At 40.3% G+C, this 25,719-nt stretch overlaps 1 protein-coding gene across 2 annotated transcripts; it reads left to right on the top strand.

Moving 5' to 3' along the window:
- Nucleotides 1-25,613, top strand: unkl (unk like zinc finger). 2 transcript variants are annotated; one of them, XM_058377472.1, is made up of 16 exons: nucleotides 1-138; nucleotides 950-1,159; nucleotides 7,140-7,316; nucleotides 10,436-10,569; nucleotides 10,673-10,808; nucleotides 10,911-11,028; nucleotides 12,647-12,731; nucleotides 12,832-12,998; nucleotides 13,445-13,633; nucleotides 15,550-15,612; nucleotides 15,712-15,889; nucleotides 16,286-16,378; nucleotides 16,498-16,731; nucleotides 17,981-18,168; nucleotides 18,454-18,711; nucleotides 21,058-25,613. In XM_058377472.1, the coding sequence occupies exons 1-16, from the start codon at nucleotides 74-76 to the stop codon at nucleotides 21,211-21,213; spliced, it is 2,451 nt and encodes an 816-aa protein (XP_058233455.1). In that variant the 5' UTR covers nucleotides 1-73; the 3' UTR covers nucleotides 21,214-25,613. The 2 variants fall into 2 exon arrangements, with proteins under 2 accessions (XP_058233455.1, XP_058233456.1); XM_058377473.1 differs by lacking the exon at nucleotides 13,445-13,633.
- The last annotated feature ends 106 nt before the right edge of the window (nucleotides 25,614-25,719 follow it).

Raw genomic sequence — 25,719 nt, 5'->3', positions numbered from 1 at the left:
GAGAGCGCGAGGAGAGCAGAGCGCGAGGAGAGGGGCCGCCGTCGCGCATGCGCCGTTATTGTTTTGACTGAAAATGCCGTCGGTTTCGAAAACGGCGGCGAGCGCTTCTCCTCAAACCGAGAAACCAACCCACTATACGTAAGTAAAGTGCATGCTTAAAGGACGAAAATGCGTTTTTTGAAAGAAAAGAGAGTGCCTATTTGGTACTCAGCGGTCTGGTAGAAATGTACAGTGCTTGGTATCACTACGTTCCTTCGTGCGTTTAAATATGGTGCTTTTCCCTTTTCTAAATTCTTTCGTATACACGCAGCTCGCTGCTTTAACGCAAAAAACACACACATACTTTACATAAACCCAGTCCATCTATACGGGTTTCTAGTCTAAATTCTTGTGGTGACAAACTTGGGACGCGGGAATGTTTTAGACGAAAGTCGGTTTGTGCAAAAGAAAGCTTGCTGGAAACATGGTTTCAAAAGCAACAACGCAGATCGGGCAGATGAGCTTTCTTTCCCTTCGCCTCGGCCCGAAGTGCAGGCGTTTTGTTTTTTTCTCTCTCTTTTTACGCTGCGCTTTTGGCGTACGCCATTACACTGCCGCTGGGCTGCACGCCCCTGACCGAGCGTAAGTCCGGTCCGGAATCGCGATTTGCGTTGCAGTTTGTTGTGTTGGACCCCATGTTAAATATCCAACCGCAGCTTAGAAACAGCGAGGAAACTAGCATGATGGCTCACTTGGTGGTGTTTTCTGATCAGAAATAATGTCTCCAACTGTATCATTATACCCATAATACTTTTTGTTTGTTTAGTGAAAGTTACAAATGATGATCATGATGATGATAATTATAATATCAATCCCTTACGCATGGGTATTTGAAGTATTTTCGATGTGTTGTTACTGCATCTACAGTTAAGCTGAGTTAGGTCTCTCTTTCCCTCCTCATCCCTGACAGATATTTGAAGGAGTTCAGGACCGAGCAGTGCCCGCTGTTTTTGCAGCACAAATGCACACAGCATAGACCCTTTACCTGTTTTCACTGGCATTTTCTAAACCAGCGAAGACGGCGACCGATTAGGAGGAGAGACGGGACTTTTAATTACAGCCCCGACGTCTACTGCACGAAGTACGACGAAACAACAGGCATATGTCCAGATGGAGACGAGTAAGTGGCGTTTACATCCTCCTCCTCATCTCCTCCTCTGTCACTGTTATCTTGCCTTATTCACTTTTATTTTCACGACTGCTCATGCTTTACTTGTATACATTTTAATGCATTTATTTTTTTGATGCACACATTGTGCACGTGCTCGCCACAGCACGCGTGTAAATAGAGTTGCTTCTTTTTTTGCTCAAAGGGCATAGTTGCGCGCGCGCCACACGAACACAGGCGCGCGCGCCTCTCTGCAGCACGTTCTTCGTCTGAAATTCGGAAGTAAACTTTGTAAAGGAATGCTCTCTTAATGACTGTAATACGTGCTTTATTGCAACAGATTCTCGGTGTAATTTGATTCGTCTTTATTTCCCCCCACCTCGAGCCCTACTATTTCATGTGTCTTGCTCTTGTCTAGTGCACGAGGCGACATCATCACGCGCTGATGTCGTGTGGCTAAGACTTAAACTTTAAGAGCGCACGTATTTATCCGAGCACTAGTCCAAAGGCATACATAAAACCAGGAAATGAAGTTGTTGTTAAATACGTGTCTGTGTGTGTGTGATGGCCGAGCTCTCCTCCTCCTCCTACATGGGAAGGAAAAAAAAAAAGAAAAACACAAGCTACAGGACACACCCCCTGGGGTTCTGGTTTCTGATTGGTTCCCTCCTGCACGTAGTCTTTTCTGATTGGTTCACACTGGACATGCTTACAAACTGGCATGGTGTACGTGCAAGGAAGTCACAGTTAAATGTTTATTGTTGTTGTTGTTGTTATTATTATTATTATTATTATTATTATTGACACATGTTTTGCATCCGATAAATTCATTGGATTAAATCGTTTTGAATAGATTGAGTGATCAGTTTAGATTAGTGGACAGCTTTTGTGCATATGTAAAGCTTGGTATTAGATGAACACAAGAGGCAGCATTGTTTAATGTCTAATGAGTTTATTAAGAGTTATTGTCTGAAACAGTTGATGCCTCAGTTGTTAGGTGGTTGTTAGTACTTGGTGAATTCACTGGTTATAAGTGTATGCTACTGCACTGTATACACTATATAGCCAAAAGTATGTGGACACCTGACCCTGTCTTACCCATGTGCTCCTTTATCAAACAGTTATAACGCAAAACTGGAAGCAGTTATCTACAATTGTATATAATGTCTTTGGAAACTGTCGCGTTAAATTTCCCTTCGCTGGAACCAAGAGGCTCAGACGTGTTCCAGCATGGCATTGCCCCTTGTACATAGGGCAACAGGGTGTGTTAAGGTTGGAGCAGAAGAACTGGAGTGTCCTGCACTGAGCCCTGACTCTGACTCAACCCCACTGAACACCTTTGGGATGAACTGGAACACCAACTGAACCCCAGACCTCCTCACTCTTACAACATCAATGTCTGATCTCACTAATGCTCTTGTAGCTTCACATCTTCACAGCCACGCTCCCACATCTAGTGCAGGGGTGTCCATTCTTATATGGCAAGAGCAGGTGTGGGTGTAGGATTTCATTCCAAACAAGCAGAAGCCATATCTGAGTCTATTTCAAGCCAAGATCAACTGATTAAACAGGTGGAATCTGGTGTGGGTCGTGCTTGGTGAATGAAAAACTGCACCCACACAGGTCTTTGCAGGTAAGAGTGGACATCTCTGAACTAGTGGAAAGCCTTCAGAGAAGAGTGGAACAGCAAAAGGGAAATAAATCTGGAAGCATATATGTCTAAGATGGTCTGGTGTCTATATACTTTTGGCCACATAGATGTGATTTAGACACTAAGGCAATGGAAACTTCATACGAAAATCTGTGACGTGTTTCTGATGTCAATCCATTATTTCTTTTGGCCTGGAAGGATGTAAGGCTTTGGAATGAGAAGGGAGAGCCATGCAGCTTCACTGTAATCTCGCTCACACATTCATTCATCCAGTTGAAGCCGTTCTGTCATTGCATCGCTGTTACCATAGTAACTGTTGCTACCTAAAGGAGAGTTTATATATTTGAGATTATTAGAACGGTTGCATTTTTAGTATCATTCTGTGAACTCATGTCTCGCTGGCTTTTTTTGTTAGAACACCTGTTCTGTATAGCGGTCCCAAGTCCTGTTTCCATGCAGATGGCTGCGTCTCTCTGCCTCAGAGATGAGGATGGACTTCTGCTTTGGATAGGAAAGAAGTATTTACTGATATTCCTGTTTCCTCTCACAGTATACCAAAGGGTTGCAGATATTCCTCTGCAGCTGTGACAGAGCTCCTTATCATTTAGGTTGTTATGTATATAACCAGTGCAATAGACACAGACTGATAAGTGTGTAAACCACACGAGTGATTTATTCCGCTGCTCATTTCACCTGTAGAGATCCAATAAAGTGTTAATGATAGGTTCATAATGTGATTTGTTTCTGTTCACTCCATTTACTCTGGCTCTAGTCCAGATGTTGTATTGGTCATTAAGTGCACCAGACAGGTTCAAGGATAGTTTTGTTATACCGAACTGAAAGACATTTGTAATTTTGGCATCACTGTGTTTCACAACTGATTAAATGATTAAATAAAGTCATTCCTCTGTGTAGACGTGTTGAAGTAGTAGTTTTCTCCAGCAGTATGAAGCACATGTAGTGACATGACAGTTTAATGTAATCAATATGTCACGCTGAAATATTTGTCTGTAATTATATGAAATGCTATTTAAGACCAATATTAAATATATAAATGTGACACTATTAGTGTAATAATAATAATAATAATAATAATAATAATAATATGAGCACTGTGATGGACTGGCAACCTGTCCAGGGTGTACCCCTTCCTTTTGCCCAGTGTGTGCTGGGAAAGGCTCCAGCAGATCCCCGTGACCCTAATTAGGAATAAAGCGGGTATAGACAATGGATGGATAAAATGACCAACCAACCATAATAATTAATCTGAGACATTGTTTATTGATAAAGTTATGAAGTCAGTGACTTGACGTGAGCTGGAAGTGTAACAGATGAGTGTTTGGGAAACTTATCCTTTAAACCGTAGGCGCTTTTTATTTGCCAGAGAGCACAACAAGCAAACCATTATTTTATTAAATCCACACATCACAATATAAAAACATGATTTTTTAAGCTGTTAACATACATAGAAACTATACAGTAAAATTAAACCAGTTTGCAGTGATTAATGTGATGAGTACAATTCATACATCTCTATATTAGTGGTATGTTGAGCTCCTGTTGTAATAATCAATCTTGCTGTTCATATATCATCTTTCTTTTGTGTTAAGTCGTATCATATATCACAGCAAAGGGTAAAAAATAAAACGCGACTACCTTCTTTAGTCAGTATTTTCTATCCCTGATGTGGGTTAAAACCTAAGGACTTGAGTTTAAAACCTGTCCATGACGCTTCCCTGAAGAAACATCTGTGAACCTCTAAGGCATCAACCTCAAGCGAATAGTTTGCGTAATATGAATGGCGCATCCTGAAAATCAGCCTCAGCAGGGGTGTAACTCTGATTGATTGCGTGTAAATTTCATAATTTCTAGACTTCTAGGCATTACTGTGGTTACATTTTTTGTCTTTATTCACTGCTAATAGCCTAATTAATAAAATTGTTGTTGTCGTCGCACTTCGGCTTCTCCCTTCTGCACAGGTTTTTCCAAACGCAACCTTCCCATTTTATCCGGGCTTGGGACTGGCTCTGAGAGTTAATTCCTCAGTGGCCAAGTTACTTCCCTGCCCGGGAATCGAACCCAGGTCACGGCAGTGAGAGCACGGGATCCTCCTGCTGATGGACCACCGGAGACCACAGCGTGATTAATAAAGTAATCTGACTATTACATGGCTCGTGTAGAATTTCAGTTTCCTCACAATCAGATTACTTTGTATGCGTAAACAAATAATGGCACTGTGGACTAGACCCTAATAATATAGTAAATAACATGTTTAATATTTCTTAGTTTTAATAAAGACTTTAAATCTAAATAAAGTTTAAGAAACACAATTTATTAATATATTTAAACAGCATTACAATCAGATACTTTGTGAAATCTTGGAATTCACTCTCTGTGGTGGAGAAATATAGAAAATGTTCTGTACTGTGTTCATTAACCAAATTTTCATGACTTGACTGATCAGTCTGTCAGTCAGTTAGCTCTTATTTCGACAGTCTGATCAAGCAGCACTGCTCTTCCATTGCTGACCTCCTGCCATGTCGGCTAATCAACAAATTAGCCACTCTTCCCTCTCAACAAAGAGACAGCACAGGTCTTTACATGCACAGTTTCCTCTGCATGTGCCAAATCTTTCAGCAAGGCATCATCCTAGTCTTCAGCTCCACTTTTTCTGAGTTTATTTTTATGTTTTATCTGTCACCTGTCTGCATCATGTTGTGAGCATTTACTGCCTATTATCCTGAATTAATTGACCAAGTGGTAAAGCAGCTCCTCTTATTTGGTTTCACCACCTTTATATTAGGTAAAGAAGAAGAAGCCTTTATTTTTATCTCATTCATCACAACACAGTGAAATTCTTTCTTTGCATATTGCAGCTTTTGGAAGTTGGGGTCAGAGCACAGGGTCAGCCATGATGCAGGGCCCTGGAGCAGTGAAGGCCTTGCTCACTGGGCCATTAGTAGCAGCTTGGCAGTGCTGGGGCTTGAACCCTGACCTTCCGATCAATAACCCAGAGCCTTAACCACTTGAGCCACTGCCAAAAGGGTGTGCACATATCCCAGATTATTAGGAAGCTGGGGTCAGAGCACAGGGTGAGCCATCATGCAGCGCCCCGGAGCAGGTGGGGTAAAGAGCCTTGCTTAAGGGCCCAACATTGGTAGTCTGTGAGTTTGCAGGCTTGAACCCCGACCTTCTGATCAGTGACCCAGCACTTTGACCGCAAACTACATTCTGTGTGCAGAATTATGCATATACACAGTTGATTAGAATCCTGGACATCAAAGAGGTAACACCTCTGTTAGCAGGTCTCCTAAGTGACATCACAGAAAAGTGTCACCCTATCATCCAGACACTGAGAGTTCAAATCCCAATGATGCCGCAGCAATCCGTGGCTGAGAGCCCAAGAGCGGGTAATTGGCCTTGTCTCTGAGATGGACAGTAACTGATGACTGTGGTGCTCACAACAAGGTGCAGATATGTGACACAGATGAAATATAAAGCAAGCTTATAAAAGACATTGAAAGACAAACTGCTAGAATATATGGCAGATGGAGGGGTTGCATTCTCCCTCTCCCCAATCACAGCAACACTAGCCAATCATGGACATCCGTTAGCTCATGCAGGTGGAAGTGGGAGGATGTGGTCAGCCTTAGAGGTTGGTAGTTGTCTTGTGTTGGAGAGAGCTGCCTAATGGGAGGAATTGGTCATGACTTAAATTGGGGAGAAAATCTGGAGGGAAAAACACATTTGTAACAATTTTATTTTAAATGTTTATCATATGTAGCTACAACTAAAAATGAACTAGGAGAGATTTTAAAGAGTCTTCTGGCGCTGTTGACAAACAGGATGCTGTGTGACTATTAAAAATGATAGATCTGGTAGATATTTTTAATCTTATAAATTTAGACTTTTGTCATTTCTGTGAATTCTTTACTTGTCCGATTTCCATCCAGTCAGATGCTTTTCTGAGCATGTTTACTCCATTCCTTTTAACAGACTTCAGGTATTTATCTACAATAGCAACAAGTTATCAAGTATGGATCATTAGTGTAGTTGTAAACTTAGTGAGAAATTAGTGCATTTGAAAGCATGTGGTATTTAAGCTTGTGGCCTCTGGTTTGCATTTTATTATTCTCAGTATTTATATGACCAGCAGTTTGAAATGATGCAGCAGCTGGCTTCACGTGTCTCAGCAGAAGCACTTGGTATCCTTGATTTGCCAGAATGATGGATTTCTTGCAGTAGGGAGAAATTATTAGTGCAACTAGCTGAGAATTGGCAGTGACTGGCAAAATTTGGAAATAATGTGGTAATTGTTCTAATGATATCCTCTGTTTTTAGCTGCCCATACCTGCACCGGACCACTGGTGATACAGAACGCAAGTACCACTTGCGCTATTATAAGACTGGCACCTGCATCCATGAAACAGATGCCCGGGGGCACTGTGTAAAAAATGGTCTTCATTGCGCCTTTGCTCATGGGCCTCACGACCTCCGGCCTCCAGTCTATGACATCAGGTAAGTCCAGTTACTTCTCTGTCTGGAGGTGTAATGAGTCCCTGGTTGGCTGTAGGCATGTTGTATAGTGTGTACTCAATGTGAGAAGTGAAAACAAGACAAGATTTTCAGTTTAATAAATGTGAATTGGAATAACCAAAAATTAATAAAAGAAATTGTTATTTATATTTGGTCTCACATTGTTGTATAAAACAGTCCTGACAGTACACCATTTACACTCATGTCTAGAGTGCAGAAGTGTGCACTGCTGGCCTGCTGGCCAGTCTCAGGAACTGCTTTCTCCTTTTATTTACGGGTTGCATCCAGGTGCAGTCACCGCATTATCATTTTGGGGATGTACCTGCCCTTGAGACTGGCTTGTTTCAAGGACTTTAGAATTGCCCTCTGTGCTTGATATGCCCCTGTCTCTAGTTACTATGCTATGTCATCTTAATAAGATGCAGCATTTGCACAGTCAGGAGTCTAGGCACTAGATGTTGAATCCTAGTTGGAGTAAAAAATTGATGTTTATCAAATGATGGACTTCAGGGGCAAAGGAATCTTCCAATAGCCTGTGGTGAAATTCAGGTTTAGCTAAATATAATGGTGCCCACCTGATCCAGGAGCTCAGAGAACTTTGCAGAAAAAATCACCTCATGTGGCTTGGGCACAAACACAAAGGTAGTGTAGTGTACATGGTCAGTTAGGATCTCTTTTGGAATCTCAACATTTGAAGGCAGGATACTTCAGGATACAGGGTTATATAATTCGGACCATGATGTCACTGGAACGGGCCAATGAGATTCATACCAATTCTTTCAAAGGGGAATATCTACCAATATGTACCAGGGGAGAAAGGCACACTGGCACTTTTGGAGTGCACAGAGGATTCATCAGCTGCCATTTGCAGCAAGACACACACCACTAATGTGCATCACTCAGAGTGTCCAGACAATAGAAACGGACCATTAAACCCAAGGTAACATAATGAGACACGTGGACCAGAATTTTACCGTGGCCTTTTGGGATCAACATTTGTCATACAAACCTCACACTGCCTTACTTGCCAGAATCCACCCAAGTGCTCCAAGTCTGCTGCCAGCTGAACAAACCTCAGCCAGTCTATTCCTACAGTAAGGCTTGTTTTATGCCTTTTAGCTCAGATATTCAATTTTAAGTGGCACGAATGGATACAAGTGCACATACATCATGTTTACTATCACATTTCCTGGAGACAAAAACAGGTTAGTAGGGACGGATTTGGTCAGCTAACCCATAATGCTAGACGGTGTAGCAAGCCAAGCCTGCTCTTGCCTCTCGTGGGCAAATACCCTGAAGATGCTTGAGTGTTGCCCCACCTACGTATCTGCAGTGCCATTCTTCAGAGTGCTGCAGGCTGTGGCAGATTCTTTTAACAGGAGACTGGGGCTGATGAAGTTCTCAGGGTGGGGAGGACAGCTTGAAGGTTCCCTCTGCTACTTTGATGGCATCAACAAGAGTATTGGGTTGGTAGAACAGGACCCATCCAAGTTACTGCTCTAGGACCCACATTCCATGACCAACTCTGTCTGCTGTTGGGTCAGGACTCATCCAGTGTCTGCAGCGAACCTGTGAGGTGATTGGATTGTCCCCGACCTCCAGTGACATTGATTTATGTTTTTGGCTAAAGCATCATTAGCAGATATACCTGGCTCTTGTGTGGCAGATAATGAGCAGCCAGTTAGGCCTCTTCAGTTAGAAGAACCTGTATGAGATCCCTGAATTAACCTGCCACATGTTGAAGTTCATAACCAGGTTCACCTCCGCATCATCCTGGGGTATCAAGAGTGGATGAGGCTCTTTACGGTGGTCTGATCTCTTTTTATAGATGTTTCAGGCCAAAGAGAGCGTGATGTTTCTGCCCCTGTAGATTGAGACCCTGCTCTACAATAGTATGCTTATAGGCTTCGGCACCTATTAAATACTTTTGGTGGTACAAGGTTTATAAAACTCAGCAGACTCGGGGTAAGAGTTCATCTAGGTCACAAAAGAGAGGAAATAGAAAGAAAAGTCATATAACTATATGAGAGACCGCACTGATCAAGTATGCTGTCTAGTGTTTATCCCTGTTATCTCTTGTACTAAAACACCTCTGTAAAGTGGTGCAGAACCACACTAAAATGCCCCCATCTGCTCCAGCGAGGCCTTATAGTATGGATAGCACTGTTCTCTGGGCAGCCCGCTAAGAATTATTTTGAAAATGATTATTTTTCAGACAATACACACTTGAAGCAGGCATTGTGCCACAGAGTGCAGCAGTGCAGCCTGGTTAAGGAGATGGTAATCTTTAATTATGGAAAGAAAAGTGGTGTGTAATGTGTAGATTCCTTGATACAGAAGAATTTGAGCCCCAGAAACATTCTCATATTAATCACATAATGATTATTAATCAGCGCTCTGTATATTTTGTTTGTTCTGTTTTTGATCCCTGCACACAAAAACATGACAAAGCAACATGCATGAGACAGCAGGCTGCTGCGAGATAATGACGTTGTTTCCTAAAACATTTTTATTGTTTTTGTTGTGTCAAAACAGCATTGTGAACTCGCTCTGGCATGGAAATTACACACGCACACACACACACACACACACACACACACACACACACACACTGGATGAACCAGGAACTAATTTGTGTTTACTTTCACTTGTTGAATTGAAAATCCAGTTCCTGCTGAAGCAGGGGATTTCTGCAGCAGCTTCTCTAATGCAATATCGATGCTTTCCAGGCAGAATGATTTGCTATCACATTTGCAACTTTTTAGTGAATTCCTGCAGGTGAAACAAAAAGCTGAACTGCTGACTGACATATAATGAGGCAATAAAGAAACACACGCCTCACATTATTGGAAAATATGTAAATAATGAGCACATTGTTGCAATCATGCATGCAAATACAACAGAGAACGTGATTCACCGGTTGAATAACAGAAAAATGAAGATTTAGATATGCTGTCTTGCAGTTGCCTAGCAACTGGTATGTGGAAATTGGGAGTCACTGCTGCATCTTTGTTTGAGGTTTTCACCTCTACAGCTCAAGAGTTGCTGGCTCTGAATGCATGTTTTGGAGCTGGTCTGATTTGTACAAATCTCTTTCACAGAGAGATACAAGCACAAGAAGCTTTGCAGAATGGCCAGTTAGGTTCTGGAGAAGGAATCCCGGACCTGCAGCCAGGGGTTCTGGCCAGTCAGGCCATGATTGAGAAGACTCTTATTGAAGATCCTCGATGGCAGGGTGAGGATTATTAAACACTACACACACGGGCTTGAGGTGAACTGTGAACTCAAAGCAATGCACTTGGATGTTGAATTCAGAGCTATTCTGTTTATTTTTGCAGACACCAATTTTGTTTTGGCCAACTATAAAACAGAGCAATGCACCAAGCCCCCTCGCCTATGCAGACAAGGTTACGCCTGTCCCCATTACCATAATAGTCGAGATAGAAGACGGAATCCCCGCAAGTTCAAATACAGGTGGGGCGGACGTGCAGATACGAACACGATAACACGCTCAAAAAGGGAAAGGCTGGATTAAATGTGTGAATATGGACAGCTGTCTCCTGTGCTTTCTGACAGGTCAACTCCGTGCCCGAGTGTAAAGCATGGTGATGAATGGGGAGAGCCATCAAAGTGTGAGAGTGGAGACAGCTGTCAGTATTGCCACTCACGCACCGAGCAGCAGTTTCACCCCGAGGTCAGTGAATTAAAGCTCCTGTCAAACTATTTTCATAATTAGCTTCTGCTATTAACGGTAATAAAATGATCATTCAGTGCAAGAGAAAGAGCGAGAAGGTTTTTTTTTTCCTTTTAGTTAACAGATTTCATGTTTGGTTTTTTCCCCCGCTGTCTGAGTTGGTGTCAGGTCTACCAGAATTAGCCATCTGTTCATTTCAGGTTTCCTGCAACCACAGAAACTACAGTTATATCTTTCCTCCTCACTCACACTCTCACTGGCATTTTAACCATTTTATATAAACTAGTGTATATAAATATATCATGTACAATCTGGTTAAAGTTTTGTTTCTGTCTTTTTTAAAGCAGTAAAACGAATAAAAGATCATGATGAGCTGTATTTCTTGTCTATTTAATACACGTTATACTGCACATTTATAAACACATGGGTTCTTTAACAAGCTATACAGATGTCTCCTTTCCATCCGGCTGTGCAGCGCTTTAAACTAGCATGCTGTTATCTAGGACATATTTCCTAGCATAGCCTTGTATGAGCATTTTGAATCCAGTATTTAAGCAATAACAACCAGGCTGTAAGTCAAGCTATCTCCAGTGACATTGATTTATGTTTTCCGCTAAAGCATCACTAGCAGATATTCCTGGCTCTTGTGGTGCAGACAATGAGCAGCCAGATAGGCCTCTCCATTTAGAAGAACCTGGAAGAGATTCCTGAACATAATCTGCCACATGTTGAAGTTGGGCCCTCAAACATACCCAGGTACACCATCCTGGTGTATCAGGAGAGGTTGAGGCTTTTTACAGTGGTCTGATCACTTCTTACAGATGTTGCAGGCCAAAGAAAGCACAATGTTTCTGCTCCTGCATTTGCTAGCATAGCCTTAACTGCTGTTAAGGTTAGGTAGTAGATTAGGCACAAAGCTCTCAAAAGCTCAGAATCACTGACCCACTCACACTGCATGTCTTTAATCACTTGCATGTTCATTGTCTGTCAATGAGACGCACACGCAGTGTTTCACCTGGAGAGAGCACCGCTGAACCACACCGGATTCTCAAATCCTGCTTGGACCATAAAACAAACTTGAGTGCTCTCTATCATGTTACTGCTGTTTATATTCCATGGAAACAAGAAAAAGTATTATCGGGAAGACAAAGTTAGTGCAAAATAACAACAGAATCATGATGTATGTGTTTATTTCTGCTTTTTCTAGCAGGTGTTTGGGTAATACCTGACAAATAACCATATTAGCAATATTACTGGGCTTGCATTTTGTTCTCACAATCCCACAAAAGATCACAGGATCATAAACTGAGGTTCAGGGATCTGTGGTATATATGAGAGCACCTGGGGTTTTCCTGGGACATTTCTGGGACCTACATTGGTTACATTGGTTTCTCAGTGCTGTTCTTGCAACTAGTCATAGACATGATTCGTCAGCAAAAAAATAAATAAATAAGACATGATAAAAAGATCAAACACTCTGTGATCGCTTGCCTGATGGTTTGTGAACGTTTGACCCTTTTATGTACTGATATAAAAACATCTTTAACTTGCCTCGAACCTGTCAACTTACCTTTATTCATCTGATGTTGTATAATAAGGTCCATGTCTGTTTCTGCAGATATACAAGTCTACAAAATGCAATGACATGAAACAAACTGGATACTGTCCCAGGGGGCCATTCTGTGCTTTTGCACACGTTGAAAGTAAGTTAAAAATCAGATTTGGGTTTAATCGGGAATTTACGAGGGGAAGAAATCTTCTAAAGGAGTTTGTGTATTTTTTATTTTTTTTTTTTTTTTTTAGGAATTCCTTCTACCGAGGAGACCATGAGCACTCTGCTGACAGCAATGCAGTCAGGCTCTCAGGCTAAGCTGGGCTCTCAACAATATCCCGAGTGTACCAGCAGTGACTGGAGCAGCAACAGCAATTCCATCACCAGCAGCACGAGCAACAACGGGCAGACGGCGAGCGTATGTGTTTGCCTGGTTACACACACCTGCCACACAACCACTGGAGTGCTGAGGGAAAGAGGACACGTTTAAACACTCAACACACAGTGTTTAATAATGCAGCAGTCAGCTTACTGATTACACCAAATCACTGCTAAAGCTCTCTTCTTGTTGTTTTATTAGTAATATTTTGTTCCTTATGCTTCAGTTGGGTTCATTTGTTTTATTTTTAATTTTTTTTTTACTTTGTTGCAGTCTGTAGGAAGAGTTACACTTTCAGATTCATATGAGAGCCATTTAAATTGAATTAGGCTTACGATGAAAATGATATCTATTTGACCAGGTCAGGAGCCCAGACCACTACTAATGCACCCTTAAAATTAGCCAGTGAAGGCTGCAGACTCAGGCTATTTGGCCACCAGTTAAAAAAAGCCTCCATTAAGCTCCTCTGTGCTTCTCTCCTTCAGGTGTCATGCTCTAATAGTCCAACTGTAACGTCAAGCTCAGGAAGCACCAGTTCATTGTCCCCAATTGGACCCATCGGCAGGCCCAAAAGCTTTACTAATGGTAGCTTATGTTCAGAGTCCACCACGTCCACTGTTTCGTCTCCGACTCCTAACTATCCCAAAGCTCCGGGCTTTGAACGGGAGGACCAGGTATTCCACGACTCGCTTCTCTTTCCGCTCTCTGAAAGGGCCTTTCCTCCAGAACTGCAGACGTGGTCACGCTGCCAAGCCATTCTGTTCTGTTTCATTTTTTCCCCTTTTAATCATTCAGTTTATTGGTTTTATTTGATGCCAAAAAATAGAATCATTTGACAAAATTATTTGTGAAAGTCTTGAGGTTCTGTGTTTTGCATTTTGTTCCATTAAAACACTGACATTAAAAATCCATTTTCACATACAGTAAGATATTCTAGCTAATTATCTAAATTCTCTAAACTCATAATCCTCCAACGGTCTGCACACATGACACAGGCATGATGTTCGCCAAATACAAACAAAAACTAACCATGATTTATATACAGCATGCTTAAAATACCGTTTGTCCATAAGTATTCGGACAGTGCTGCAATTTATGCAGTGTTGCCTCTGTACATCATCACAGTGGCTTTGAAATGAAACGGTTAAGATGTGAATGAAGTGTAGACCTTCAGCTTTAGCTTATAACAAATGTTGCATTAACTGTTTAGATATTACAGGCATTTTTGCATCGTCCCTCTATTTTCACAGGCTCAGAAGTAATTGGACGGTTAACTGATAAGCCGTTTCACCGCTAGGTGTGGCCTGTTTCCCTGTTATCTGATGACATATTAAGAGATAAAAAGTCTGGAGCTGAATCAAAGTGTTGAATTTGGTAGATGTTCATGGGAACTTTAAATATGTGGTGCAGAGAGATACTGATTCATTTGAAAGGAGGCCAGGCCTAGAAAAACATGAAAGATAACTAAAATGATTGATCACAGAATCCTTGAAGTGAAGAAAATGTGAAAAGAAGAAAAGCTCCTTCACAACATCTAAATCAGGTAGGAGTATCATCGTAAAAGGACATCGAAGGTTTATCTCAAGATGCAAATCCACTGTAACGCTCAAGAACAGAAAGTACAGATCAGACTTCAATAGAAAACATGTTAAAAAAAATAAATAAATAAATAAAAAACCTGTCCAGTTCTGGAACAAGACTTTATTGAACACGACATCTTTGGACAGATGAAACCCAGATGAATCAGAGTGATGGAAAGAGAAGAGAAGAGTCTGGAGATGGAAAGGAAGTGCTCGTAATCCAACATATAGCACAACATCTCCACATCATCTGAGGAGGCAGTGTTGATGCATGGGCATGTATGACTGCAGACAGAAACAGCAGGATGAATTCTTCGGTGAATTGAGCTGTTGTACTTCCTGCTCAGATTCAGTCAAGTGCTGAGAAGCTGATAGGACAGCCATACAGATCCAAGGCATAAACAAACCCAGAGCTTCTTAAGACAAATTAATGGAACGTTCTTAAATGTCCAGTTCGCAGTCTGTCCCCTGACCTCAACCTAGCCGAGTCTGCTTTTCACAAAACTGAAGGCAGAAAGAGCCTCAAACAAGCAGCAACTGAAAGCGGCTGCAGTAAAAACCTGGCGCAGCTTCTCAGGGGAGGAAACCTGGCATATGGCATTGTCCTTGAGTTCCAGGCGGTTATTGACTGCTAAAGATTTGCTTCAAAATGTGAAAAGTAATTCTTATATTTATAATTGTTATAACGTATTAACTTCTGAGCTTGTGAAAATAGAGGGACGGTGTAAAAGATGGCTTTAATTCCCAAACGTTTCATGCATTATTCTTGTTAAACCCCTAGACTAAATCTGGAAATCTTCACTTCAGTCACCTCTGGGTTGCTTTATTTCAAACCCACTGTGTGGTTTACAGAGCAACATTACAAAACTGTATCCATGTATATTTAACCTATAATTTAAACATCTTTCTTATTTACTGTGTTCAGAATGATCCACTGCAGAATGTTGGCTTTAATAGCAGACTCTAATCTGATTTGTTGTTTTTTTTTGTTTGTTTTTTTCTAATTTTAGGCGAAGAACCAGAAAGGACAGTGTGGGGAAAATAATCAGAAGATATCTGACCAAGAAAAGCAGGTAAAGACCTGCAGTTCTCAGCCTTGCACCTCATAAAGGTGTTGCTGTTCCTGGTGTTTTGCTGTAGCATAACGAATGATGGCATGTTTCTGTCTACAGAGCCACAGCAGCATATTTTCTGTGGTGAACCCACTGGCTTCCAGCATAACATCGAGCATCACGTCCAGCTTAGCCTCAAGCATTGGCTCAGACAGCTCCTCTCCCACTACACTATCAACTATGAATGCAAAAGCTACCCCTTTCTATCCAGGAAGCAATACAGTCGAGTCAGTAATAGGTATGTGTTAAACCTATTTATATGATATGAACTTTGTCAAGTCTTTTGACTCTGTCAGAGTGTTTGCCATTCAGCTAAAGCCCGAGAGATGTAAAGTGAGATGTAACCTAAAGGTGGTAGGGAAGTGGTTTTGGGTGACATTCAGGTCCCAGGTATGTGTGTATGTAGCACAGGGTAGGTAGAGAGCTGCCTTTCTATTTTGGTTCAAAGCTCTACATGAGCTAATTTAAATTTCTCATCCACTGGTTTCACTAAGCAACAATTCATTTGTAGGAGGTACTCTTTGCCAGGAGGAGAATGAAGCTTTAAAGCTGATACTTGGAAAGGCTGCTCGGGGTATTATGTAGTCTGAAGGGTACAACTGAGCTGATTCTTTTTTTGAATCTGTTTTCTTAGGATCTGCCCTGGACCTAAACTTTAATGACATCAGCGTAGCCTCCCTCGATAAAGACCTAGAGGACCAAGACAATAATGGCTTTGGGATAACAAGTAAGAAACTGCACCAAATGCTGGTCGTATCAAACGATATGTGTGTGTCATTTAGCTGATCTCTCATGTCTGACTTGATTTTTGTATCTTATTGAATCCGTCTCTTCTCTTGTCTGTAGGTCAGAGGTTATTAGGAGGCTCAGATCCTGTCAACATTCCTGGCTCTCTGGCACGGTGTTCATCTCTGCATTCCTCCTCCTCTCTGTCCGCCTCTCCCCTCAGCTCTCTGTCCCAGTCATTGTCTCAGTCATTGCTCAGTGGAATGGCTTCTCAGCAGAGCCAGACACAGGGCTTGCCAATCAAAACGGAGCACAGCCTCCTAGGGACGCCTACGTCTACTCAAAACTCTTTAGGTAAGGAAAACATAACTGGTGCAAAGTACACAATATGTAGAGTCGAGGCCAAAAGATTACGTACACCCTGACTAGACATACACGGTCTCGGTCTCTTTTCACTTTTAGAAAGTCATTTAGAGCGTCTGCTTTGTCAAGATCAGAGGTCATTTTAAAGCAGTCGATTAAAAGAAAGATTTATTTCAACTTTAATTCACAATATCAGATATCCACTTGGCCAGCAGTTTACATTCACCAACTTATCTCTTTAAAAATTCCATAAATTAATGTAATGACTTTCTGAACATTCGGCTTACCCAAATGTCACAATGATGAGTTAACTTGGAGTGCACCTGTGCCTGTAATTAGAAACTGCAGTGTTTTTGCCCTTGATGCCATGGGAAAATCCAAGCAGCTCAGAAATGAAACTGTGGACCTCCACAAGCCCAGTTCTTCCCTGTTTCTCACCGACTGAAGGTAACACAAGCATACAACAAAACAAACAACTTTGGGGGAAAAAAAATCGGCCCAAAAGTTGTAAACAGACTTTGTTCTGAAAGTTTCAACAGAAACCCAAGACAACAACAAAGGAACTGGTAACATCAGGTAGCAAATCTGTACATCCACAGAGTTTCCTCAGAGTTCTGCTTTTCAGATGTCACACAGTTAAGAGGCCCATTCTCCAACTCCAGCTGAAATAAGTCTGGCGTTCTTCAGGCTTTTGGAGAAGTGTTTGGTTAAGAACTGTCAGATGAAACAAAGTTGTAATTGTTTGCTCATAATGACTAGCTCTTTGCAAGCAGGAGAAAGGGTGAGGCTATTAATCTAAACATCTCCATCCCAGCTTTGAAGCACAGTGGTGGCAGCGTCATGTCTTGCCTGTGTTTGGCTGAAAACGAGACGGGTGCTCTTCAGGACATAGTTGGCATCATTTAGGATGGAGGATTAGCAGGACAGTGATGCTCAGCATGCTTTTTTGGAGTGGCCAATACAAAGCCGTGACCCGAATCTCATGAATTATTTCTGGACTGAACTTAAAAAGCGTGTCTGAGGAAGGAGGCCCACAAACCTGACTGAGTTACACCAGTTCTGTCAGGAGGAATGGGTTCAAGCAGTTGTACAGCAATTCCAGCAAATGTGTGGAATGTAAAAGTTTAACCCGCTGAAAACTTGATAAATAAAATCTATTATATAATAAATGTCTCTAAGCGGTTATTTCTTTTTCAGCTAATGTTTTTGAGTTTTTCTTTGGTTCTGGGTTGTCTGATAGGGTTGAACGGAGGAGCTGGAGGCATTTGGGACTTTATGAGTGGCAGTCTCTCGCCAAGTCCATCTCCGGTGTTCAGCTCAAGTATGGTCAGCTCCAGCAGTGCAGATCTGGCCCGACTCCTCCGCGATCTGGACGAGGCCAAGAAGAAGATCAAGCAGTGGGAGGATGCCTGGCACCAGGTCAAACAGGTCAGAGTCAAAGGGATTGATATTTCAAGTACATGTGTGTTCGAACTTTAGATTCCTTTTTACACATGTCCTCCAAGCCTGAATAAACAGATCACCACAAACTTTCCACATTCCACTATACAAGTAAATATATATCTAAACTCCCTGAACAAAGCTTGGTGCAATATTTCTGCCAGAGGTACTGGGAGGTAAATAAAAAATTCTGATTATGTAAAGTCTAAAAAAGTATGAGCACGTCTGTGAGAATGTTATTCATCTCTACTCCTCTTGGTGGTTTCATCAAAGGCATGTGAAGCGTGGCAGAAAGATGCGAAAGAGGCGAAAGAGCAGGCGAAGGTAGCCGAGGGAGAGCGGCAGCTGGCCGAGCAGAAGCGCAAGGACTCCGAGCTCAAGCTCAAAGAGCTGCAAGGAGACTTTGACACGCTGTGTCGTTCACCCAGCACGCCTCTGCTGCACAGCTACGGAGACCTGGACCAGCTCCCACTGCCAAAACTCCACTCCATCCAGAACCAGCTGCGCTCAGACCTCGAACTTATCGACGGGGTAAGAAGATCACGCTCCCACCACCTAACACTCATCATGTCATGTTTATGCTAGGGCTGTGAGAAAACTGCAGCAGGTTGGTTTAACATGAAACAGGAAATGCATGTGGTGGTCTGGGGAAAACCTGTCCGAAAAACCACTGGTGACGATAAAACTCACAGGAAATCCAACCTTTTTGTACAAAAGAGTTGTAATTGGTTGGAAATGGTGAATAGAACAAATTTGTTTACATATAATAGTGTAGCAGAGTTTCCTTTTTTCTTTTTTTTTAAAGGAATTTAGTTGTAAAAAAAAGATTTTAAGTGTGATCTCACCCATCGGCCGAAGAGATTTTGATTGCTAGTTCACAGTTGAAACGCACGAGAAAATCTCACACTTTCTTAAAATGCTGTAGCTGAAATTTACACAGGAAACAAATCTGATGCGGTTGGTGCAGATGATCAAAGTGATTACTCCTTTTCCAAAATAATAAATTATAGTTCATAAGAGTCACACTGAAGAGTTAACTCTCAGTGCCGGTCCCAAGCCCGGATGAAATGTGAGAGTTGCTTCAGGAAGGGCGTCGGCGTAAAACCTGCGCCATATCAAAAACACGCGGTCCAAATGATCCGCTGTGGCGACCCTGAACAGGGAGCAGCCGAAAGAACAACAACAGTTTATAAGTGTCACAATAGCATACGATGGGTTACAAATGTAGAGGCAGAGAGCAGATTGATAGGATCGCAATATTAAATCAGTTTATGACCAGGCTAACTGAGATCGAGATGTCTCCATATTTAGAGTACATAGAGTATAAACTAATCATCTCTGAAGACTTCCTTTAACCATGGAATGCTCATTTACTGATTATTATCAGACACTACACTGCTCTATGTATATTAACATGTGTATATAAGTCTTGTGTATGTGTGCAGTGACCCGGACATATTTGACGATTAATGACCAGATCAAAGCAGAAACTGAAAACTGTGACCTATTGAGATATTGCAGCAACTTCCTGTAATACAAATGATAAGACCCAGCCAGTGTGTGCTAAAAGAAAAGAAAGTCATCACAAGTTTTTCATCACCAGTTTTTCCATTTGCAGACTTCCTGAAACCAAAGTAACTAATGCTGTCTAAAGCATTTCATTTAAAATCAGTTAGCTTTATAAAGAATGAGCGGAGTAAAGGATGTGCTTAAACACACACATGCACTTTCATGGCCGTGAATTAAAGCATGGAAACATGATAAAATCAGTGTCCTTGAGTGTTTAATTACCAAGTAGGCCAGGGGTTACATATTTATTTACTGCCCATTATTAAATGGCTACAGTAATCATTTGTGAATGGATTTGAGTCCTACTGCACTGATGAACTGAACTTTTCACTAACAGCAGGCTGATTCAGCAGTGTGTGTATAGGATATAAATCCCACTGGAGTATGATAACCATTTCTGAGTATCACTGAGAAAACATCATCATACTCCTACATGCTTGTTCAGGGAAATAAAACTGCACTGATTCAGCTGCTTAATATTCTGTGAATAAAGGTGGATAGAAAAGAAATTTGTGCACACCTGAACATCACAGCCATATGTCCTTGTTAAACATCTCATTTCAGATTTATTCCTCTTTCCTGTTCTCCACTCTTCTTTGGATGTTGGAGTGTGACTGTGGGGATTAGTGATCATTCAGCTACAAGAGCATTAGTGAGATCAGACACTGATGTTGTAAGAGTGAGGAGGTCTGGGGTTCAGTCCATCTTCCAGTTCATCCCAGTGGGGTTGAGTCAGAGTCAGGGCTCAGTGCAGGACACTCCAGGTCTTCTACTCCAAACTTCTTAAACCATGTCTTCATGGAGCTCTGTGCTTTGTGTACAAGGGCAGTCATGCTGGAACAGGGTTCTTAGATCCAATGCAGAGAAACTGTAATGTTATAGCATACAAAGACGTTCTTGACCAGTGAGTGGAAGAGACACATATGGGTGTGATGGTCATGTGTCCACATTCTTTGGGCTGTATTGTGTGTGTGTGTGTGTGCATGCAGTTCAGGAAAAAATCTTTCAGAATTTCACTATTTGACAGGTTTTCCCAGATCATCACACTATCATAAATAAAAGAAGAGTGGTATTGGTATCACGAGGTTATCTTTCTGCCTGCTGCAGCTTTGATGAGCAGATCTTTCTGAAAAGCAATGTGATGATTGTGTAATCACGACATGGTTATTTCTGTCATGTGTAAAAGCTTCATTCATACACATACCCTCATGTACACATATGATGCAGACGTTTGGGTTCATACATTCTGACTGCTCTAATGTGTGACTCTCTCTTTTGTTCTGTTTCCCCCCCCCCCCTCCAACACAGGTAATATATCAGCTTCAGTCAAAGAAATGTATAGTTTGCCAAAAGCATGATCGTTGCATTGTACTGCAGCCTTGCCAACATTATGTACTTTGTGAAAACTGTGCACCTAGTAAAACAGAATGTCCTTACTGTCAGACAAAAATATTGAAGTGGTGATATAAAGCTGTCTAAGGTACTATTTAAAGATCTAGCCCTTTGAAGAACTACTAATACCTATAAAGCTTACACTTTCTACATAGCATTTTTTTGTGTTTCAGTATTTCATATAGTGATTTAAAATGCTAGTTCTTAGAATCTAATAAATGGTGTTTGACTGATCGAAATATAAATCAAGTACTTAAATGCAATACAGGTTTTTATACTAGATACTAGGTCCTTTTTATTAAGCATTAAAATAAAATTCCCCCCTGGAGTAACGATCTCTTGTAATCCACTAGCCCTGATTTGACTGTTAGTTACAGAAACATCAGTCAGACATCATTACTGTGTGAAGAGAAATGACTTCTTGTTTAAAGAGAAAAAAAAGCACTTTGTTAACCTGGAAATTGTCAAAGGGTATTTTAGAAAAAAAATTAATTTGCTTTAAGCTGCTTTTGTAGAGTTGTTTTTTTTTTTTAATTATTATTATTATTATTATTATTATTTTTAGATTAATTTTTTTTCTCCCCTTCCCAGATTACGCTAATGTATGAAGCTTTTTGTGTGTACTGTGAAACATATAGTAGACTTATTTCACATTTCTTAAATCACAATATAGTATATAGTTAGTATAAACATACGATAGTGCGAAACTGTAGTTACTACTTTTCATTGTTACTTACATTTTTACAATCAATAAGTGACAATATTGAATGCATTCTAGGCATAACCAGCAGCTCGAATATCAGTAAGGCACATACTGTATGCTAAAGCATTTAGTCTTTTATTTTTATTTTTTCCTCTCTCTGTCTTTTAGTGATTATTCAGTACTGCATTATGTAGTTGTATAAGGAGCACATGTTCTGAAGTCCTCAAAGATGTGTTTGGGGACTTTCAGCCTTTCAGATATGTTTATATCTGACACTAGGCCACTCACTCTCAAGTGCCTTGCTTATTCGAATACTTCAGCGTTGGTGAGGAGTTTTAGGTTTGCGGCTAGTCAGTGCTTTATGTATTTCTCATTACTCTTTCAGCGTATATATGTATACTGGCCCAGTTCAAGTGTTTCCTTTCTCAAAAGATCGAATCATGTGTCCTTGCTTACGCTCGGGACAGTTAGCTTACTTTTTTTTGGTCCCCATTCCTTCTCTATGAGCAATGGTGCTTTTTGGGTGCAGCTTCAGTATATCATTAAATAAAAATGTCAAATCATCTTTGATTTCAATATTTAGGAATATATACGAATCAGGAAATAAACATGTATTTCTTTGATTACAAATTTAAAAAAGAAAAACTGGCTTTCTTTTTACGTTGTTTTGTAATGTTTTGAATTGTAGTGCTCTTTAGTGTTTACAGATAAAAAAAAAATCTATGGTGTTTAACTTTATTATATAATTTTTTTTCTTTCCAAATTTGAGAGTGTAATGTGCTTTGGTTAATCTAATTGAATGACCTACTACTGTGTTAGATAGTTTTCTTTCTTTTTTTTTTTAGTGGTCCTTTATTATTACAGCAATGAAACGGTGTATTCAGTAGCCAGATGCACGGGTTTCTTTGACCTTTGGGATAAATGGTTTACTTCTAAAGGGATTGTGATTTATGATAAACGCAGCCTGGACCTGCACAGGTTATTTCCAATTTAAAAGGAAAGTGTGTGTATGAATTTGTCCTTTTTTTTCTTTCTTTCTTTCTTTTCCCTCTTTCTCTTTTTCGGTGTTTAATATCAGGCGTGTTGCTCAAGAGCAGATCAATTGGCTTGAGATGCCGTAGAGGAAAAAAAACAACAATCGTCATGTATGTTAGTCATGTTAACCTCTGAAACTTTAGATCACATTGCCATAAGTGTGTGTGTGTGTGTGTGTGTGTGTGTGTTAGGCTGTCGAGCCCAGGTATTGTGTAGGCATGGCAGCCAGCAGCACCGAGGTATTTCTTTACAAAAATCTTTGAAGAAGGTGCCCTAGTGAGGTTAAAGGGGCGTGTCATTTCTGAGCAGCTGACACAGATCTGTGGTGTTAAGGATCACACTTTAGTATTGTGTCCAGTGTTCAACACTTTAAGATTATTTCATTCGAAATTTTTTTTGTTGTTGGATGTTTGATTAGGGAGTGTATTTTCTCATTAGGTTCCTGGACCACAGCATAGATTTTTAGATTAAAATGAATGAATAAATAAATAAATGATGCAATTGCTGCATCTGGAATGTGGCAGGCTATGTACAGGAAAAAAAAAAAAAAAATCAGACGTCTATTCAACCGAACCAAAGTGGTATTGTAGTTTCCTTTTTTTTTTTTTTCTTTCCATCCTTGAAACCTTCAGCTTGGTGATGATAATAATAATTTCCGATTATCACAGCCTTTCGTTTTTAATTAGACAAAAACTATGCCAACTGCTTTTGCTGACGATATTAATAGATTTGTTTTGTTTGTAGTTTTACCAAAGACCTTTACTGTATTTCTCCCCCCTTTTTATTATTTCTATGGAAATGTTTTCAGTTGGATTAGATTTGCGATGAGCCGAATGTTATTTACACTGCTGTGTGGGTTTAATGATCTCCGGACGGACTCGGTGTAGATGTAAAGGATCTGTGTGGTTCTTTTTCATTCCTGTATTCGGATGGAATCTGTAGTGAAGGAATCGCCATAGACATGAATCAAATTTCTGTTAATAATCTTACATGGCCATACGGATTAGTGCTTATTTAAAGTATATACAATTTCTTTCTTTCCTTTTTTTTACGCTAATAGTACTTTATAGTAAAATTATTAAGCCAGTTTTGAAATATTAGTGATTGTGCACTACTTGTATGCTGTCAAAAACCTTGTAAAAGAGTGTGTTTGGACTGTAGGGTGCTTTCTTTAGTTTCCATTTGACTGGTGTTTGTTCAACTTGTTTTAAAAGAAAAATAATTTTACTTAACAATAACAACAACAAAAAAAGACATGATGCACGTTTTACAACAAAGTCTTATTTAGGTTTGAATTTATTCTTGTACCGTGTCCAAATTGTCATGATTTATCAAGGTGTGTTAATCTGAAGTGGGCTCTCGAGCTCTCCTATACTGTAATGGCTGATGCAGACAGTAGGTTGTGTTGATCAGAGGACTGTAGAGCTTAAAATCCTGGCCTTGAAATGCATTTAATTTGATATACCCTTTTTTTTTTTCTTTTCTTCTTCTTGCATGTGGTAAATGATTAAAGACTCCTCGTTCTGTGTATGTAGTAATGTATTGTAGATGGTAAGAGTCTCTGTGTCCTGCACTAAAGCGAAATTTGTGTAAATCTCTCCTGAACAAATGTGTGCCTTTGTATAAAAATCTATTTGTAGTATTTGATTGATCAAGTGTCTATTTGTCATATATAAAAATGAGCCAAATTGTTGTGCCTTGGGACATTTCTCCATGGATTCCTCCACGTGAAGGCGTCCTGCTGTAGTTTTACACGTTTTGTTTTTAATGGTATTAATGATTACTCTCATGCCTTCATCCTTCAGGAAGGTGTGGCTCTAAGCTTCCTTCCCAGATGAGTGTTGCATACGGCTTGCACGAGCACTTAAAAGCATGTCGTCAGTACGTACCATGTATTGCGTTAGATTTAAATCGAACTATAATCAAGTCAAGTACGACTCGCCTGAGCTGAATCTATGACTTTTGTAGGTCAGTACATTGCTGCATTTTTTCCCTGTAACTTTGTATATGGGTTTGATTTGTGAATGAAAGTGTAAACTAGATTCCCAGTGACTTCACCCACAGTATTCATTTAATTCTCCCTTAATTTCACAGCCCAATGTCTGTGTCAGCCATCGATTAGTAATCAGTGTTGAAATAATAATAAAGGATTTCTGTTCATGGTACACGGAAATGAATGGCCAGGCAACTGTTATTAAAGAAAAGCACCAAGTAGAAAAGTTCTTTAGAACAATGTAAATTACCTGTAATGGAGTTGTACCATAACACACTGCAGTGGAATAATCTTTTCTCTTTTTTTTTGTGTGTGAATTGTTTTCCTTATTTTTTTTTTTTTGTTTGTTTGTTTGTTTATTTTCTATTAATCTGATTATCGAACCTGAAGATTTATGCAATCTTGTGTGTGTGTATATATATATACATATGTCTGAATCTGGATAAATTTACCAGTCTAGCTAGGAAAATTTAAAAAAAGAAGTAATACTTTATTATTATAGACGTTGGTAGGAAACAGACAGAAAAATATATATATAAATAAATAAAACCCAGGATTGGAATGTTCTGATTGATCTAATGTTGAAACCCTGAATATTGAATGTAATTAAATCTAAAGCCTACTCCAGTCCAGAGTTAAAATGGGTGACTGGAGCGAACCCTGGACAGCAGTGGATCGATGATGTAGCACTAGTTGTATGAATTGCGATACATGACAAATAAATTTTTAAGTTAAACACAACTGCAGTTTTTCAAGTTTGTGTATCTATCAGCAGAAAATGATGAGATGGGAATAAGAGATGTATTTTTCTCAGGGGTTTACAGTGTAACTATAGAGTAAAGACGTG

Source organism: Hemibagrus wyckioides, linkage group LG24, assembly GCF_019097595.1.
Source record: "Hemibagrus wyckioides isolate EC202008001 linkage group LG24, SWU_Hwy_1.0, whole genome shotgun sequence".
In the NCBI taxonomy this organism is placed as follows: domain Eukaryota; kingdom Metazoa; phylum Chordata; class Actinopteri; order Siluriformes; family Bagridae; genus Hemibagrus; species Hemibagrus wyckioides.
Note: the sequence above shows the minus strand (reverse complement) of the source record. Positions and strands in the feature narration are given on the sequence as shown.

Bases quoted from the DNA above. Each gene is read 5' to 3' on its own strand.
- unkl (XM_058377472.1), top strand. From the start codon at position 74: ATGCCGTCGGTTTCGAAAACGGCGGCGAGCGCTTCTCCTCAAACCGAG. The intron at 7,317-10,435 runs GTAAGTCCAGTT...TCTCTTTCACAG, and splicing joins CCTCCAGTCTATGACATCAG to AGAGATACAAGCACAAGAAG. The intron at 13,634-15,549 runs GTATTCCACGAC...TTCTAATTTTAG, and splicing joins GCTTTGAACGGGAGGACCAG to GCGAAGAACCAGAAAGGACA.